The sequence below is a fragment of the Carassius auratus genome, chromosome 9 (genome assembly GCF_003368295.1).
Source record: "Carassius auratus strain Wakin chromosome 9, ASM336829v1, whole genome shotgun sequence".
Taxonomy (NCBI): domain Eukaryota; kingdom Metazoa; phylum Chordata; class Actinopteri; order Cypriniformes; family Cyprinidae; genus Carassius; species Carassius auratus.
Window position 1 is genome coordinate 401,757 of NC_039251.1, and position 20,894 is coordinate 422,650.

General features: G+C 36.8%; 1 protein-coding gene across 3 annotated transcripts; it reads right to left on the minus strand.

The window, feature by feature from the left end:
- Positions 1–100: 100 nt before the first annotated feature.
- Positions 101–16,241, minus strand: LOC113108116 (target of Nesh-SH3-like). Of its 3 annotated transcripts, XM_026270940.1 has the most exons (21): positions 15,980–16,241; positions 13,168–13,347; positions 13,028–13,096; positions 12,726–12,858; positions 11,672–11,853; positions 11,465–11,511; positions 11,335–11,380; positions 8,860–10,035; positions 8,547–8,615; positions 7,907–8,065; positions 6,824–6,889; positions 5,447–5,488; positions 5,228–5,353; positions 4,926–5,015; positions 4,610–4,819; positions 3,595–3,700; positions 3,263–3,342; positions 1,943–1,972; positions 1,678–1,836; positions 1,470–1,592; positions 101–1,381 (listed from the first exon to the last, which is right to left on the minus strand). In XM_026270940.1, exons 1-21 carry the CDS (start codon positions 16,089–16,091, stop codon positions 1,266–1,268), a joined length of 3,321 nt encoding a protein of 1,106 aa, XP_026126725.1. In that variant the 5' UTR covers positions 16,092–16,241; the 3' UTR covers positions 101–1,265. The 3 variants fall into 3 exon arrangements, with proteins under 3 accessions (XP_026126725.1, XP_026126726.1, XP_026126727.1); XM_026270941.1 differs by lacking the exon at positions 7,907–8,065; XM_026270942.1 differs by lacking the exon at positions 8,547–8,615 and having other exon boundaries at positions 9,499–10,035; positions 15,980–16,240.
- Between the last annotated feature and the right edge of the window lie 4,653 nt (positions 16,242–20,894).

Sequence of the window (20,894 nt, forward strand, 5' to 3'; positions counted from 1 at the left end):
TAACGGATCAGGATTGCATAAAAAAACAACACACAAACTTTGTGTCAGATTCAGAAACAATTTTAAACTGTAGCCACCAACTAAAAAAAGAGATCATAAAAACTGCTTGTGCTTTTACTGGTAAAGCAGATTCATTATAAACCTTATAAAATATAACAAAGTTTCGATGTAAAAACATGTTACATAAATTCTGGCATTTAAAAGCTTTCATTGGAAATCATGAGTCACTGAACTTATGTACAAAACAATAGACTTTCTTGTTAAAAAGATCTTACATTTCTGACATTCATACATGTAATAATTAATTATTTGAAAAGCTGCATGTCTTGAACAATCGTTTATAGACTTTGAATTCCTTGTTTAGCATTGCGCTTGAGCTGTTAAAGGAATGTTTCAGGCTTAGTGCACTCAGCATGTTGTTAACAGCATCTGTGACATAATGACGATAACAGAAACATAAATTCAACTCTATTTGGAAAAAAAAATAAAGCACCTCCAATGAAAGTCTATGGGGCAAAGCAGCGCACCTGAATAAACTTTAAAATACACAGTATTCCATGAAGCCAACATATTTAATTAGGATATTCACATGAGACTTGTGTACTTACTGTAGACTGTCCAATTTCTCAACCACAATGACCATATAAAGCCAGTAACCTGGTAACTTTTGCACAATACTGGCAAGGTCCAAAAAAGGACTGTTGGCAGAAAAATCCACCTTTAGGAATTAAATGGGTAGTGCATAATCAAAAGATCATCATCCCACCAAAAGTGTTTAAAAAAATGTATAGAACATTAAAAAAATGTAATTATATTTTTATAATTATACATTACATAAATTATATTTCTATAATACAAATATAATTTGTGTTAGTAAAAATATTTTTTTTCTGTGATGACAATGTTATAGATGCTGGCATGCCTCGTTTCGAACCAGGAACATTCCTTTAAGTTGGCCGTGTTCACTTTAGTTTCAGTGGCATATTTAACACTTTGATAAATAATATACACATTCATTTGCTTTTAAGGGAGCCTGCTTCCCTAAATATTCTCTAGATTTAATCTTCTTAATTGCAACAAGAACATTCATTCAGCTCTCTGTACGTTTGCTGCACTACTTATATATATATAATAATTCTATATGTGCCCGATACCTGAAAATACATATACATACTTCCAAGAAATCATTCTCTCTACACAAACATCCCATAAAAAGACAGCGGATGTCGCTTATCCATCACATCTTCCATCTGCTCCTCAGGGTCCTACCACTTCCCAGGAATGGGTATCCCACACTCATACCAGGCCACGTAGTTGATCATGGAATTTCCTCCGATGTCCCCAAACTTGACAGGCTCTTGACGCATGGCCCGGTAGTAGCCTTGATCAGACAGGAGAAGAAATTGTTACATCTTGCATACTAGTGTTAGACTCGTTTTTGGTCAATAAAACCTGTTTTTGTTAGAAACCTTTTCTGGGTGGTAACTGATTTGGTGAAAGAGGACCACCAGTTCGTCCGTCCAGGAATGAGTCAACAAACTGGCAGTGATCCTCTCCATACCCAGTCTGATCTCCTATGCTGTAGAACTTCCCTGGAGATAGAAAAGTATAATAAGAAGTAACTCAGAGATTAAATGGCGGAAATATCAGTCGAGTTGGTAAATGGTTAATACGGACCTTTGAGAGAGTCGCTCAGGTAGATCTTGTATCTAAGAGAGTTGCACAACTGGATACCCACAAACTTGCGGTACCAGGTCCGCTTTATGAACTGCTGCCCATTGCACTCGGAGTACGAGTCAGACTTAAATGGAAACGATGACCAGATGGCAGTTTTACCTATGAGAGCCAATATAAATTATTAGACCCACATGTACAGTTGGTATAGGCATATTGTGTCTTTCTGCTTTATATATTGCATGCTTGAGGTGACTGGCGCTCTTACCGGTTTGGACCTCACTCACACGAGGATCAGCTGAAATGCAGAAGAACATGATGTCACTGCAACTTAATGCACTGTTGATGTGACATTTTGGGGCCAGTAAGATTTTGTTTCTGTTTTTAAAAGAAGTGTCTTACGCTCACCAAGGCTGGATTTTTATTCTTCCATCAAAAACAGTAAAAACAACAGTAAAAAAAAGAAAAGAAAACAGTTTACTCCTTAATATATTTGTGGAAACTGTGAAGCATTTTTTCAGGATTCCTTGATAAATAGGAAAAAAAAGCTTTAATGCATCAATGATACATGAAAGTATTAATCTCTTTAAATATCAAAAATCTTACTCACCCCAAACTTTTGAACATAGTGTATATGCAAATGTCTAAACGTTAATGAAATAAACCATTTTACCATACCTGCTATGAAACTATACATACATAAATTAGGCTGATCCAAACATAGCTGTCAAAGGTAAACACAAGCCAGACAATATGCCATTCAGGTAATTATTATAACACTCAATGCCTGAATATAATAAAACAGCATGGTTTTCGATTTAAGTGATTAAAAATCCAAAGCCCCAAGAAATTCCCTTGAGTTGTCCTCACTATCATGATGTACATTTTTCCAGAGCTTGTGTCAGATATCCTCATGGTTATTATTATTTTCTGGCAGTCTATCAGGGCCCCTTTACCTACGGTAAACGGGTGCAATGGACCCAGAAGAGTGAACACGTTGGAACTATTAGTTGAACAATAGCCACATTACTCTCACTGCTGACAGTTATGTTTATATGCTAATTATACATATACATTACAGTAAACGTTCATTGCCAGTTACACACACACCTGAGCTTGATGTCTCATTCTTAAGTTACCTTGGCCTGCAGGACTCTGCTATCATATGAGTGCCAGTTTCTTTCAATTGTTCAGTGATGCCAAACATAATTGGTTTTCACGCAGCTTGTGACTAATCACAATGCTTTGGAATGTTTTGAAGCATGAATGAGATTTAAGTGGAGACTGATTTATGCTTGGGTCTGTTTTTCACACAAGGCTCTTGTATGGCTTAAGATGATTTTATACATAAGTGCAAAACCAAAAGTAAAAACCATTAAAGCTTTCTCTTGTTGATACAATTGGCCCAGAGACACTTCTGGAACAAACAGAGCTCAGATTCACTGCATGAGCCAAATGATTTCACAATGACCTCGCTCATACCAGATTGTGGTTTCAGATCTGGGACTTTTAGCTGTGACTCTTACACATGTTCTGAACATCACAATGTATTCATAATGAATCCATTTAGCTTTTCTTTTCCGCTTACCTGACTCAGTACTGAAGATGACCGGTTCACTGGCTGGGCCAGAACCCAATTCATTCTTGGGTGTAACTTTGAACTCATAACTACAAGACAAAATAGAGATGATAATTCTAAACAGTGTTATGTTGATCAGACAACCAAACATTACTAATCAGATGTATTTTCTTGTAACAAACTTTCTTGGAACTTTACAGCCCCACAGTGAAAACAGCTTCATAACAGCACTAAACAATATGCTATGTTTAATAAGTTGTCTGCAAGGGCAGGGACATGAGTTAGTGTGTAGCTATTAGCTTAATTTAATAACTATTGAAGTCAATGACATTTTCTCGTACCTGCTCTCTGGTTTCAGGTTCTCCACAGCTGTATGTGTTTGATTTGTTGTCTGGACAGACACTTCTTTTCCATGCGGACCCTTGGTGGAGGAAATTACCTCATATTCTATCGATACAACAGAAACATGAATTTGTTGTTTAAAATTTATTGTTGTTTAGAATTTCAAAGGAGATTCCGAGAATGTGTGAGGTGCTTTATTCTATTCAATGGACTATTACTGGTGTTTTCAATACGATTTTGGGGATAAGTAAGTAAATACTGTCAGCAAGTAAGTAAATAAATGAATAAAAACACTACTGTTCAAAAGTTTTGGGTAGTTTTATTTTTTACTTTTCTAATTATTTAAAATTAAGAGGCTTCTTTCAAAAACATTAAAATATCAAACTTTTCTTCTTTATTTTCTTCGTTTCTTCTTTTTTTCTTCTTTAGATTTTTCATAAAATCTCCTTTATTGCATGGAAGAAAGTAATACAGGTTTGTGATGACCTAATTTTGGAATGAGCAAATAATGGCCATTTTCATTAATTTATATCGTATATCTTGTTAAACCCAACTAAAGTAAGAATAACCAAAGTTCTCTCAAGGCAAGCCAGTTCACTTGGCGGCCATCTTTCTTGGCTGCTATTTTCTATGCAGGTAATTGACATAAAGCATAACTTCTATCAGCTGGAATGGAGAAGGATGAAAAATCTGTTAAGATTTGTCAGAAGAACTTTTCAAAGTCATATTTCAAATTAGCAATAAAGTCTGACAACAATGGTATCATAAATTTAGCTTCTTAAGCTCAAACCAATGCTAAAACCCAATATCTTTCAGGCTTGCCCAGCTAATGCACATTCCAGAGGTAAAAAACAGACTTCACATCCATCAAAAAGGCAGTTGGCTCTTTCTTTCCAACAGCTGCCATATTGGGCATGGCAAATTTTCCCATTCATTTCTCAAGCTGTCCATCACCTCCTTCAGTACTGTGACTAGTTTTAGGCAGCAAAGACAGTAAACAAATGCTCTGTCTACCTGTGGTCTCATTGTCTGATTTGTCCCAGTCAAGGATGATAAAGGAGGGGCATCCTTCCACTGTGACCACAGTAAGGTTGGTTGGAGGGGTCTTGGGTGGGCCAGTGACATTCAAGTATCCGATCTCCTCATCAGGAAAGGCGCTGAGAGAGCTAGTGACAGAGCACGGCTCCTCCGGACGTTTGTCGGTTCTGTAGATCACGTGAGGTGCTGAAAATAGAAGACAGCCAATCAGAGATCCACCACAGATCAGACATAGTTCTGTCTGACAGTGCTGTACATCCAAAATATTAATGCTTTTAGCACATATTCTTACCAATGAATCGTTTCTTCCCCGTGGCATCCACCTCAGAGAGGGGATGCGATCTGAATACAGAGGAGTTGTCACTGGTGTCAAAACGACTCCCTATGATTCAAAGGCAAAGATTAAATGCCACAACACCAGAAATTCAAGACTTCAACTACTCTTTTTTTAATTGCTAGAGACACCAATTCTCTCATTCTCAACAGATTGTCTAGCATGTTTCCAGAACTTTAGAAGAAATATGCACAGAAACACTCTTGTGTTGTATTCATCATAGTTCTTGTGCAAATGAAATAACTCGCATTAGAGCATACCCTCAAAAACAGAATGTGGTGTTGTTGTCGACAATGGCCGTTGTTTGGCTGGTCTTTCAGTAGTGGGTGGAGCTAGAGGTTTGAAATCTGGTACTGGGTCCTTCTGCTTAAGATTAATAATGTTTCCTAAAAGTTAACATGGAAAATGTTTCATTAATTGGCAAGAAACACATGCATGTCCAACAAGACTGTCACCACATGGACTGTCAGGGTCCTCACCATTTTTTAGAGTCTCTGAGGCCTGGTTCGTCTTTCTGTTCTCTATAAAAGAAGGCGGCAGATTAGTAGGAGATACAGGCTAGTTGTTTGTGGTTAATCAAGTCACTGAAAAGTTTGACCATAATAATAATAATAATAATAAAATAAAATAAAAATAAAAACATAAAAAAAATTAAATTAGGCTGTAGCTAAAATTAATCTGAATAGAAACACAGCTGGAGTTACTATGGACTGCTAAAAAGTTCAAAGTAAGACTTTTTTTCTTTTTATTTTGTTTTCACTATTAAAAATCTGATCAGCATAAAGAAACAGCTATTTCACATTATTATTTAAAAAAAACACTGCACACTGACTATAATTTAGAAGTGAAGGTAAAGTTTGTTTTGCATAACATTCACATGGTTGGAATTAAAAAAAAAATAATGCATGACATCAGGTTAATTTCCGCACAGTCAGAGTATTGTGGGAGCCAAATGGGATCTTTTAATGCTGTCCAGACTCTTAGGACTGCGGCTTCTCCAAGAACAGCTCTGAGGGACCAATGCTATGATGGAGTTCAGAACTAAACATCTATAATTCTGGATATTCACTCAAAATAGAAGTGTGGGATAATATTGACCAAAGCCTGTCAATGAATCAATTTCCAAACGTAATTATTTCCAACAGCCATCTTTCTAATGGTCTATTATTCCAATATGCGATTCGTAAAAAATTCCAGATCGTTTTCAGTTACCTAAGTTAGTATGAATAGAAGGTTTTTAAGAAAAATTATATGAAGATCAGTTTCACATTTTCCTCAAGCAATCATATGTCTGCCAAATGTGTTCAATCAGACTTTCTAATATGAGTCGGATTAGATGGACGGGATGAGAAATTGGGTAAGGACAGAGTGGCTTGATTCTCTATTATTCAGTTTCAATGTTGTTTTTAGTTGGGAGAGGCTGATGGAGAAAGTGAGAGAGGGTCCTGGGTTCTCATCAATGGCTGATCTGTCATGCTTTTCCAAAGAATCCTAAGCTCTGAAAATCCATCATGACATGAACAGCACATAAATATTTTTATTTGGCCTAGAATGGTCATGAAATCCAGCTGCAAGGGAATCGTTCTTTAGACAGGAGATGTTTTCTACCAAACAGGCATATCTATCTCAGACCTCATGTTAAAACTGAATCCAAACAAACAGTATGCACAATTGGATTCACAGATTTCTGGGACAGGGAGCACAAAATCACTCGATAAACTAAAGAGCACAACACCAGGCTATACAACTACAGTAACATCACATTGATTGTAAGGGAAATATGATATTGCAACCGTCATATGAGATAAAATTAAGATAACCTGTAAGATGCATTAAAGATCCATAAAGGGGTTTACCAATTTGCTCTCTGGTTCTTTTTGGAAATTTGGACCCCAAAAGTCGATGTTGATTACCACCGCGCGCTGTGATGATAGAAAAAAAATAATTCTGTCATTAAATGTTAACACTGAAGGGACATGACAAAAAAAGCACATCATAAACAAAAATATAAATACAATAATGTTTGAAATGGACCATATTTGATAGATATTAGAGTAAGAGATTAGATGTGAAAAAGAGGACTTATATGACAAAAAAAAAACTTGAACTGTATAGTTTGAGCAGTAATATGAGGTGTCACAGGAGTCATCAGCTGTTGTGCAGAATTAAATGAAAGCGTGAAGAGGATAAGATGAGAAACAGACTTTTGGCAGAAAGAGGTAGATTGTGTGTTTGTCTTTTCCCTGCAGATAACACGTGAATCTTGTCAACAGGTCCGAAGAGTCCTTTAAATAAATTAATTTAAAACCCACCTGAGAAACCATGTGCAAAGAAGAATGTCCATATACAATATATACTGTACATAAGCCTATGCACTCATAACAAACAAACATACTCAGTAAAGTTTATACATAGGGAGCATAATTACATTTTTGCCATGTCTAAGAATGCCAGGTTAACTGAGAATGTTAAATAATTTCTGTACATAAGCATTTGTTTTGCAATGTACTGATTTATGAAGCAAAAATATCAGAATCAAAATAATATAGAAACAAATGAATGGATAAATATGGATTTATTACTTAAATGCCCCAAATTAAAATATATACACAGTGCAGTAATCTAAAAATATATTATATATATATATATATATATATATATATATATATATATTTATTTTTTTTGCAACATTACAGTGTTCACTACAGCTGAACTTACAAGCTTCATTCATGCGGTGTGAAACAGCCCCAGTGCTACACATTTATGAATTTGCACACTACATAACATTTAAAAAGTGTAATAAAACAGTTAGACAGACAGATTGAATGAATAAATGAAAGTAAGGGCGGTTGGATACATTACTGGAAGCATGAAAGGTAGGCTGAAAAAAAGCAGAAAAATGATGTCTGTGTCAGTGTGAAGACCTCAAAAAATGTTACCCTTATTACTGTTGCCAGTTGAGTTATGATACACAGATTGTGTCCTGGAAAACTTTGTATGGGGAACTGGAGGGACACGACTGTGAGACCTTGATCTATGTGTAGCATTTCGTGCCGAGAGGTTGGACACAGAAGAAGAGTTGCGGAACATACCTCTGCCTAGATAAACACAAACACAGTCAGCAATGGGAAGGAGACAATGATTAAAGATTATGGCAACAGATCTGTTGGCTGACTGGATGGGGATGAGTCTGGGAAGCTCTCAAAAGAGCACCAGCTATCCAGAAACAGGAGCCAACAGATCTAGAAGAGAAGATGGTGGAAATGGTGTGAGTAGCATTATGACAGTGCAAGTGTTGAACATTAAGAGTGGATGAAGAAGTCAGACACTTGAGGTGAATGAATGACAATGTGAGAGCTGGTGCTCTTGGTGATGGTTTAAAGACAATTGGGGGCTGTTTCAGTGCTAGTCAAGTGATAATGGCATTGCCCAGCAGGATGACGTTTGGAAGTGGTGGTGATGTTTGGTGGTCATAATCACGACGCCACTGTGTGCAATGAAGATTTATGTGGTTAATATGCGGACAGGGGACAAACAGCACATTTAGGAGAAAAAATAAAATGGAGCTGATATCATTACCCTCATTCCTACTGGCCACCTCATTTGTAAGTGTTGGCTGTGACAGTAGCTCCTTTGGCTGGGAAATAGCTGACATACAGAGGCAGAAGATATTGTAATGATAATGTTCTCAGAAGATCCCTGCCCAATACCTTTTAGGCTGTCTAGATTATCCATGACTGTTAAAGGAATATCTGGCACCAGTTATTAAAAAAATGGCATAACAATGAATGAAAAACATTAAAGAACTTTTAAACCGGGTTTTTTTTTTTTTTTTTTAGTTTAGAAACTAGCCTGTTTCTAAATCATACTGTATGACTAGGGGAGAAGTTACCCGCTGGTCGACTTGGATGACGTGTCCCCACTGTTACCCTCTCCGCCACCGGTGAGTTTTGAATGGCATCGGATTTGGTGAAAGCTGTTTCAGGGGTAAGGTTTAGTAGGTTTTTTGGGGTACCTGGCAACCATTCTTCAGGGGTAGATTGTCGATTTACAACTTGGGAGTCTGTTTTTGGGTTGTATTTATCAGTGCTAGCTTGCTGTTTAGTAGTGCTGGGTCTGTTAGTGGTGCTGGGTCTGGGCTGATACCAAAAGGTTATGGGTAGATATGTAGTATGTGGTGTCAGTTCCTGTATGTTCTCAGTAAGAGGTGGGTTTTTAGTTGTGGGGACATGGGATGTAGAATATTCCTTAAGGATGGATGGATTGGTGCTAAATACTGGATGCTTGCTAACTTCGGTTTTCAGCTGCGATACTAATACATCTGTTTGTTGTTCTGTTACTAAGACACTATTTGCTAAAGTAGTGGGTGAAGTCAAAGCTTTGTTTGTCAGTGAATGGCTATTTGTGGACCAATCCTGTGTTGTTGGTGGTGGTTTGGTGTTTGGCTGTTCAGAATGTGCGATTGTGCTGGAGTGGTAGTGAGAAGTGGTTTCTGTAAAATAAGTGTGAGTGGTTGGGTGTTTGGACGTGCCTCGTGAATTCTTGGTTGTGCTCAGTCGATGCAGCCTGGTGCTGGGCTGAACTTTTCTTGTAGGGATACTGTCTTGTTTCTTAGTTGAGTGAGGATGTTCCTGGACAGTGCTTGTGGTGCTTTGTTGGGTTTGTTGAATTGGTGGTTTGGTTGTAGGTGGATTAGGGGTAGATGTTTCACCTAAATGTTGTGGGGATGTATTCAGCAGCAGTTTGGCTGTATTTGGTTGAGCTTTGACTGAGATTTGCATTTCGCTGGTATATTGTTGGATTGTAGTGGTTGGTTGTTGGGTTGTGCTGGTTTGTTGTTGGGTTGTGGAAGGTTGTGGCTGAGATGTTGTAGGTTGTTGTGGGGTTATGCTAGTATGTTGCTCTGTGAGAAGATCTGCTTGGGTTGTACTGGGATGACTGGTGGGGTTTCGAGGCCGAACTGTGCTTGTGGTCGTTGGCGTGGACAGAATGATAGATGTGTGAGAGGAAGGAAGGGCCTCGGTTGAGGTAGGTGGATTGTCAGGAACTGTGGTGGGATTTTCTTCCCCTGTTGATGAAATTGTAGAAAAAGACATTTTCTATCACAGACATTCAATGAAAATGGCACACACTGGAAAAGAACAGAAATAAAAAGGCATTGATTTCAGTTTGTTGATAATGAGACATATACTTTGGCTCTGGTGTCACAGAAGTTAATGGGACATTTTAAGGTTTGAATAAAATCCCATACCAGGAATTAATTTGTATTGAAGAAAAGTGATTTTAATCATTAGATGAGTTTCAAATGTTTCATAAGCATATGTTTTTCCCTCCAACAGTTCCTCCAGCTTGTGTGCCTTTCAGAAAATTCACATATGGTAAATATTATTATGATACACATGAAGGACATTTATATGGAATTTCTCTTGAAAATGACTGTGACAGGAGACCTTCTACATGTGCAGTATGAGCGGTTCAATTTAAAACAGTTTAGGTCACAGACATAAAACAGAAGAATCGTTTAGTCTGTTTTACATAGATGGATAATTAATTTTATTAAAATCAGGTGTCCTTGTTTTGTTTAGTGTTTAAAGAGGTCTAAACATTTAAAGCTGGAAACTTAGCAAAAAAAATTGTCATTTTAGTTAATAATGTCGATTCAGGCTCTCTATTTTATGAAGAAAACCAGATGTGTTTGATGTGTGCGGTCGTAAAAAAAACGATTAATTGTTTTCTATCTAGAGAAAGGTAGAAATGTGGCTTTGTCATATGCAAGAAGTGTTTTGAAAGTATATGGGAGAAAATAGTTCAAAGTTTAGTAAGAGACAATGAGTATGTTCAGAATGGCAAACTACTAGCAAACTTATACTATTTTTGAAGTTTGCATATGTATACAGTACATATCTTAATTTTTACATTTTAATTAATATTATTAAGTAGACATTTTTACAACAAATCAATAAGAATGCAATATAACCACATTTAATTAAGAGATGACTGGAGGTCTATATACTAAAATGTGTATGTTGCTAATGTTGCAATAAAAGCAGCACACAAGTTTTTCAAATGTTGCATACTGTTTTACATGCAACTTAAAAAAATAGTAAGCAGTATGCAGTGAATTCTGTTCAGTATGTGGTGTGCATTATGCTTGCATTCCATTCTGCTAATGTAATATTTTGCTTGGCTTGAAAGGTGAGAGAATGTCATTAACCTGATGTTTTGCTTGGCTTTGGAAGGCTAGGGGATTTGAATAGAGGGGCTTCTCTGGTCGGGTTAATGTTGTTTAAGACTAGAAAGTGGCTGGAAAAGTCATTAAATATTTGATATTCATTTACCAGGAATTTAGAAGAAATATGTATTTTACCTGGCACTGGTGGCAAGAATGTTTGCTGGCTTTCTAAGACTGGCTTCTGTTTAGAAAGCAATATCGAAATTAAATAAAAGATCAAGCAAGAATACAAAAGTGTTGTTCTTAAACTCAGTTATTTACTCACCTTAGGCTTTGCCTGGGTTGGTTCCGGAAATTGCTCTATTATTTGATCTGTGAGGGAAATATAAATAAAGTTTTGTAAACTTAGTAATATTCAGTTGAATATCAGTTTTGTGTCAGATATTCATTCTAAACATCCATAGGAGAAAACAAACAAGACAGTTGTTAACTATGACTCGTTGCTAAATGAATGATTTGTAGTGGGACGCACCAGCTGTGTGATGGTTGACGGGCGGACTCCAGACTCCACTGTTTGTGTCGGTGTCTGCCCGGACCTCAAACTCATACAGAGCATCTGGTTTGAGGTTGTCAATGACTGTGCTGGTGGATGGACAGGTCTGGTAGTTCCAAGTATTTCTGGGTTCCTTCTCTCTGTAGCGCACTGTGAACTGTCTGAAAGGAGACAAAACGGCAAACCAGAATCTATAAACTAGATTTAGAATGGCAGTCAAATCACGAAAAATAGATATCTGGTTTGAATAACTCACACCTGTAGGTATTATATCAGCATGATACGGCACTAATTGGCTAAACTCAGATATTATTTATGCGTACAGATGCCCCCGCCTACCCTTTTTTTCATTTTTCCAGCATCTCTCTCTCCTTCTGGCATTTATAAGGTTTTTATGGGTCATAGTGATCAAATTAGTTGTTTTGTAGAGGGCTGAGGTCAAGCTTTCCACTAACATGTCCAAGGACAGTGTGTGTGGGTCACATTGTGCCTACACTGCGGGGACCACATGTTCCCACAAGGACAGTAAAAACTAAAATTAGCTGCATAGCAGCGATCATCCAATAGTCTCCATAAGCAAAAATTACTTCATAAGGTAAACAAAAATATAAACATGCAGGATATCATTAGTTCAGAAAAAAGAAACAATATGTGGAAAACCCCAACAATGATATAAAAATAAATGTGTATTCGTCTGTGCATACATACACACCCAAATTATTTTTTCCACCCAAACATCTGTTCATTTTATTACTGTGTTTTACTGTTTCCTTTTTCTTTTCTTTTTCACTTTTCCTAATACTGTTCAGTTTATTAAAGTCTGTTTTTCTGTCTATAAATGTGTGTGATCAGAGTGTCTGGTAGTTTCTGGAACACATGAGCATCTGCACACATGATCCTGTACCTGCTCTGTGTCTTCTGTCAGTGTAATAATCGCACATCTTGAGAGAATGTCAACAACACGCTGATTCAGTCCAGATTAACACCCACACAGTACATGGATTTGGAGAAATAGACACATTAGGGCACATACCCTTCATCAAAACAGTCTTCCAGAACGGTATCCATGAAGGGGCTGGTCAGTAGTGTCCCCCAGGACAGCAGCACTGAGGACTCTGTTACCGAGCCAATCACAATGTTCAACGGTTTCTCTAGATCCACTTTTCCTGGAGGTCACAAGTCAGAAATCAGCGAAAAATTCATTACACAGTTTTAACTGCTATTAAATCTCACAATTAATTACAAAGAAATGGCAAGTAACACACTGAATTCAATGTGTGTCCAGAGACTTTTCGGGATCAGTGTACATACACAGCTCTAATATCATTTGCTTACCTGCGCACTTTTTCTTAGGTTCCTCAGGATTCTTCGACTGTACCGCAATCAGATATTTGGGCTCAGCATCTAGAAAACAGAGAAGAAACTGTTAAATAAACAACAACTCTATGAAAGAAGGCTAGAAATAAAGACAGCACCTATCTCAGTCTCATAGGGCTGTCCATCCTCGGGTAGCTGGATAAATTGTTTGGAGAACATGGTGCTGCCATAGCCCAGGATATATCCCTCCAGTCTGGTGTCCTCATGGGGCCGGATGAACTTCAATACAATGGTGTCTCCAACAGCGCTGATACGCACTCGCATGTTTTGTCTTTGCACTGGAATTCAAATACACAGGAAAAGTGATCTCAGAATCATGACTGCAGCTATGGATATTAGAAGTCATGTGACTGATCTACAAGAGATTTGGAATAACAATCAGTCCAGAGTCACATTTTCCTTTCTGAAAGCTACACTTCTACAGTCTAAACGAAAGTAATTTGGTCATGCACCCATGCACTTGCCAGCAGCAAACATCACGTTCTGCCGTTATAATTACCTAGTTTTGCGAACTATGACAACAAAACACAAACACGTAAAAGAATCCCTTTGTGAGACCCCTGTGGTTTGTTTCTCATAAATGTGTGCGTTTGCCGTTTCTGAAGAGTGAATGATGAAACAGTGTCCCATGCCAGAGAAAGCTGTTTCTGCTTGAGGGAAACCCCTGGCATTGAGCACTGAGCTCCAGATCACACAAACAGCCCATTTATTACATCAGAGCTGGTTTCTGTATGACTCCCAGAGGAATCAGAAGATAAACTGCTGTGTTACAGAGATGTGTCAGAAATCATGTGTGGATGTAACGTGAGAAAACGCTTGTTGCATGCGTGTTTGTTTACGGTTAAACATAGTCACCCAGTGAATCTGACACTTTGAGAACAAATGACATTTCCTGCTTCTCGCATTTTTCGCCTTTAGATTTTCAGAAGAGATCTGCAATCAAAAGTCTGAGATTTTAGTAAGAGCTTAAATCATTGTAAAACCTTAAATTACAATTATCGGAGATGCAGTTAAGACTCTCCTAAAAGACTATATGTTCAATAAGACATTACAAGTCATTTTAAATAACTTGTTTTCTGTTTTAATATATTTTACTTGAAACACTGCTATTGCTCCAATCTTCATTGTCACATTTTTTGACAGTTGTTCTGCTCAATATTTTTTGTGGAAATCATGAAATATTTCTCAGGATATTGTTATCAATAGGATTTCAAAAGATTGTGTTTTTATTTTTATTTTTAATGATCTAATGGAAATTGGAATGTCTTTACTGTCACTTTTGAGAAGTTTAATGCATCCTTTCTGAATGAAACGATTAATTTCTTAAACTAAAAATGTTCATTAAAGGTATTTCATAAGAAACATCTGAAACAAAGTTAGCAAAATGAAATGGCATTTTTTACTCATTTTACTTCCATAAAATGATGTATTTCTAAATAAACGGATCGTGGAAAGTAGGTTTCCATACTAGAATGGAGAAAAATTTTAATTCAAGATCTTATCATCTCAAGGGCTCATCAGCAAATCCCGCATTCATTGTCTGCATCCATATCTGAGAAGAACATTTTTTTTAACTGAGACTGAGACAAAATTGAGGTTCAAGTTGGTTTGAGAAAGGGAATAGTAACTTAAAACAATGCCTAAATAACACAAAAGCCTACTTGTAGTAATTTAAGTGGCAAAATATTTTACATTTTGTTGAAAGTTACAAAATACGAAATCATTTTCCTTTAACGAAACATGCACTGTGTAACCAGGAATGTGTATTAAAATGCGTGAAATCTGAATTTACGACTTAAATCTCCTGAGCCATGAAGCAGCAACCTCTGAGAAAAACACATTTCCTCTGGGAGAGTGTGTGCAACACATGACAATGAAGAACTGATAAACAGTGGTTTCCATGAGAACTAAGGATTTAGAGATGATCAATGGCCGAACAGATGGGTGGCCTGGGATAAATTAGTCAAGGCTGAGGTGTGTTACAATAAGACAGTGTCACAGGATGAAGAGGTCATTGCTTAGTGGCAGTTGTGCAGTTGATGCTTACTTCTTTCTGTATAGGCTTTATGTCAGTTTGCACAACTAGGGTCAACTATTACATGCACCTTACACGTGACACAGGAGAAGTGTGGCCAAAACAAATCCAGGCACAGGCACATTAAATACAGACTCAGTGTTTGAAGTCATTTTTGATACTGCACACTAAAGCAACATTAAAATAAACTAAATTAATCCACATTTAACCAACGTCCGTGCAACGTACTCACTTCAGAGATTCGAGTTTTAACAGGAAACAGATAATAAACCCACACAAACAGACCTGCCTCCTGATGTGACCTTGTATTTGCTGCCAATGAAGTCATCAACACACACACACACACACACACACAATATTTGTTTTGCAATTTCAACAGAACCCATTACTGACATCCAATAAAAATCCATTTTAATGACCCGTGAGGCTTTCGAAATATTGTTGTTGATATAATACCAATTATTTACTGCGTAATCATAAACATCACTAATGAATTCTTTTAATGCACTCTTCAAAATGGTCACAATTCCAGCAAATATTTTCACTATCCCTACCCCAAAAAAGAAAACAGGTATAAATATTATGTTTATCTGTATATACAGCATCCTTTAACCGGCACCATCCACAGCATACCAGACTAATGACTTCAATAGTATTGCATTACAATAGGCATACTGCATGCAGGATTTTGCTTTTGCATATAATTATTTTCATAAGTTGCATGCATATGGGTTGGAACTACACCTAGAAAGAACTAAAACTGTCAAGTGATATATATCGGCAGTCAGATTTGCACATAAATATTCACGATTGAATATTTATGATCCTAGAACATATCTAGAATCTAAGATTGAATTGGTTTGTTGTGTTGGTACCTTTCATGCTGGTTACGGAGGTCAGTCTCAGCAGCAAGATCTCGCTGAGGAAGAGGAGGAGGAAGGCTCGCATGTTGTCCTTTTTTCTCAGAGAAAACAATACAGAGCTCATATATTCCACTCACACCTCTTCTATCTAAATGTCTACAGTTGTTCTTTCTTGATTCATATGTGTTCTCCTTGTCCTTTAAAGTGACCTCAGATCAGGTGTCAATGCACACTGTGTGTGAGAGAAACTGTGTTTGGAAATGGGTGTGTGATTGTATGACCATCTACTCTGGATTATTAACAAGAAGGAGGGACCCTATGATGTCACACTGTAGTTGTTAAGCCTTTGGCTTATCTCTCTCTCTCTCTCTCTCTCTCTCTCTCTCTCTCTCTCTCTCTCTCTCTCTCTCTCTCTCTCTCACTACACCATTCCAGCACACTTTATTTCTTCTTAAGATAAATCTTTTCTTCTGCCTCACTTCGGAGTTTGGGATCAATTTTGGGACAACAGTATTTGGGACCCTAATTAGAAAGGAACAAAATATTTTTTTATAATGTTTATATTACAATAAAGCAACTCCATGATAAACAAATGTATTACAACTTAATTAAATAAATAATTTTGAATTTCTCATCATAGGATAACAAGGTTTTCAAAAAAAAAAAAAAAATACATAAAATGCAGTTGTTTTTGTAAATGAATCCAATAAATGAATACAGGATGTAATAATTTAAACAGGATCAACAAACGATACATAATTACACACATGTAAACCTTAATACTTTTAAAAAAAGTTTTCTCAACTGGTCTCATTAGTCACAAATCCTAAGAAATGTGAACTGCTTTGACTAAATATACACATGGTACAATTCATATTAGAAATATGAAACCCTATGTAAGAATACAATTAAAATTACTGAAAAAAATCAATCTTCAGATTTGACAGGTTATACAAAGTACTGTTTAGTTACTAAAGATAATTGTTGTTGAGAGAAAATGAATGCATCATATTGCCTTGCCTTTTTTATCCTTTCCCAGCACAGTGTGGCTGTTCAAAATATAATGTAATAGCACATGTTACCCATTTCTCAGACTAAATCTATTTAACCACAGCTAAAGGAGAAAAACATGAAGAAATGTTTGAAGACTGATTGGAATCCATTCATTAATAATGAACATGTTCAAAATCTAAGAAAGAATGATATTTATAGCATCTATGTCTGTGTTCCAGGTTTCTGACTAAACATAATTGTTTCCAGTTGATTACCAGAAATTGATTTAATATTTGTTTGTTCTTACGGTCAATTGTCTAGAGAAGACCTAAGACATGCTTTTGTGTCTCAGGAGTCTCCTGTCTCCTATTAGCCGTGTAATAATAAATTATGGGTCAGACAAACTTTAAATCATCTTTACAGTTGACAAATCATTGTGACTAAACAAATGAACTGCTGGAGTTTGTTTAGTTTGAAACGTTCTAACTGATCTTTGCAGTCAGATTGGAAAAGCAATGAGATTTTGACTCTGGCTTAGATAGATGCATTTAGGCAGATCACGGGGCATTCCCTTAAAAAAAATGCAGGGAGCAAATGATGACTGCTATGTTCATTATTACATCCAACAACAGAACACCTCGATCACTGAGAAGACATTCTTGTCTACATCTTCTCTGGCTGTGACTGATGATAGTCCCTCAGGGCGGGTCTAAGGTAAGATGCCAGTCCAGTTTGTGTTGAAACACTACTGTCAATCAAACTATCGTGGGAGGGGAGACAGGCATCTGAGATCAGTTCAATTTGAGAAAAGGGTAAAGATTTTAGTAGATAAAAAAAACACTGTCAACAAGCATTTCAGTTCAAACCACTTATAAAAGTGTGTGTATAATCTCATGACCCCTTTAAGAATTGTCCATTGAAAAACGTATACTTACAACCCTAATAAAAGTTTGGGGTTGGTCATATTTTTAAATCCGATCAAAAACACAGTCAAACAGTAGTATTTCCAATTATTATTACATTTTAAGATAACTGCTTTGTATTTGAATATATTTTCAAATGTAATTTAATCCTGTTTTGGCTGAATGTTCAGCAGCCATTAGTCCAGTCTTCAGTGTCACATCATCCTTCAGAAATCATTCTAACATCCTGATTTGTCTGTAAAGTGACACTTTTCGTTATTTAAACAATATGAAATGACTTGACAAAGAATTGTCATACTGCATATAGCACAGAAGTCTATAGGACTGCATGACAACATTTTACTATTTTACATAGTTACTGCTATTTCTGTCTGTAGTGATTAAGAGTTTGATTTTTTCCCCCATTCCTCACATTTGGAGGTGTTTCAGGATAAATAATTGAAAATTCACCGCAGATGTTTCATTACCAAAAATGCCAACTACATTACAAGCAGACACACAAATCACCAGCCTTCAGCATCAGAAGACCATGAATATGAATGATTTTACTTTACTTTACTCTGTATATATACAGCAAAACCAGGCCAGGGACTTTAAGTCACTAAATCGTATGTGTGAGTCAGTGTGACAGGTCACCTGACGGATCTTTCCTCATTGTTTTCAGGACTGGCGTGTCTCTGCTGTTGGTTGTAGTCTCATGTTTAAGAGTCGTGTTTCTGAGATGTCAGGGACACAGGGATCACCACTCTCCTTCTCTCCGTTTTCTATTTGCTCTCTGTCGTTGTTTGTTTGACGTCCCAGTGTCTAAGGCAGATGTACAGCACTGCATCTTTCAGACTCTAATCGAGAGGAAGTTGCATTGACGATGGAAATTGATTGCACTCATCCGCTCTGGGCAGAAAGTATGGGCTCCCCTGGCAGCGGGACAAAATTCTCTGTTAATGAATCATACTGCTGATGGCAGTTTTTTTCTTGGGCACAGCGATAAAGCAGTTTTCCAAAGGAAAATAAGAGATGGATTAATATTAGTCATCCATAAATTTCCGAGGTACTAGTTGGATCTCTGTACATGTCAAACTGCACTGCCAGAATAAATCTGAGCTCCAGCAGGACAGGTATGACATAGCCTCAGTCTCAGATGTCACACCAACGGACCTTTGGCTAAACGTCTGATGCATATGGCACACAAAAGTGGAAACACTTCATGAGTGCCGAAGTCGTCATCGGATTGGTTGAATTATAGCGGATTTCCGGGAGACGTGTGTGTCGCAGTCTTTATTGTTCCTCTTGGAAACAAAGATGCTGTTGTGCCAAACCCCCTCACGAAAGAAGAAACCCGTCGTGTTTACAACTGTGACGACGAGTGCTTATCAGGATCAACTAAATGCTGGAGTTTCAAAAGTATGAGAAATATTTTAAGTTCATGTCACACCAGTCTGTTATTGTGGGAACATTTCCACGCCTCGAAATGTGATGCTGAATGAAACGAACTGTGATTGGTTGTTTGACATGTTGGTCAAACGGCCTTATGGCCGGGCCTTGGCCAATGAAAGCTGACATGAATTCCAGACCTTCAGCCATAAATCTGAAGGTCTGGCTACACGAGACTAGGTTTGACATTACCACATGAGACATAGATTTGGCTAGTGATTCCCTACCTGCAGATTTAGATTTTAAACTTGTCTTTGTAACCAGTCGTAATTTGTCATAAAGAAAATGGTACAAATTATAATAGTGTAATCTGTTTGGTGATGCTTCATATTTGTGCTTCTATCCACTTCCACTGTTGGCCGCCTCCAGTTAGTGTAGCTTTATAAAAATAGTCTGTGATGCTATATGAAATTTCAAGTTGTTTTCCCCCGTTTTATTTAGTGATCATGAAAGAGTTAACATGTTTTAATTATGTCATGTGATTGTGGTGGAGGGTCACACGATTATGTGGGAATGGGGAAATCAGTCAGCGGTTCAATGACAGATGCTAGGGAGAGGTTGACTAAATAAAGTTAATGAAATATTATTATTTAAATAATATTCGAAATAAAGCTAAATTATATCTAGTATAATATGAAATATCAGGTACACATATTAGTTTAATCAATGAAGGGGTCCTTAAGTAACCTACAGTACTAATGGGGTAATGGTGATACTGTGCACTGTAAAAAAAAACAAAAAAAAAAAAACAAAGGTTGACCTAACTCAAAAAAAATAAGGCAACCTATCACACTCAACTTGTTAAGTTAATTCAACTAGCAACCAACAACTTAAAAACTTAAGTTCATCTAATGAATAAATGTCAGTCTATTGAGTGTTAAGAAATCTGTCAGAACAACCAAAGATCTTTCAGCATTTAGCAATGCTAAACTTTTTTGACCATCCTCTATTTTAGAATAATGTTTTCCAAAGCTTTCTACATATCATGGGCATTTTGACTCTTAAAATGCAAAACATTTATGCTGATAAACAAATGTAATAAACAAGTTGCAATGAGATGCACATATACCTCAGCACACGATCTAAACCATGGTGAGGATCAACAAATTTTAAATCAATAAAAATATGAACTCTGATCCACATGACAGCTAACTGACAGTGACAACAAGTTATGCCAGTAAAAAGTAAAACGAATTGATTAACAGGAAATGTTGCAATGCATGCTACGAACTTGTGCAATATTGTTCATTGTAAAATTGTTTGTTCCGATGACTCAATTTGAAAATGATAACAAATACTTGAGTATTTAAGTAAGGTAAACAAAACAACCTTTGCTAGTGACATGTTTAGTGTATTTTTGTTAGATTCACTCAAAAAAATAAAAAAAATAACTGACTTCTCCTTCTAAAAATTATTTGTTCAGTCTACTTGTTTACATTGGTTAGTACGACTTTTCGAAAGTTGAATTTTTTACAGTGTGGCGTGTGTAATGTTTTGGTACAGATGATTGTGTGTGCTTTGCTCCACAGCTGTGATTGGCTCCAAGGGAGAGTCGTGTTGAACCAAATGAACTTCACGCA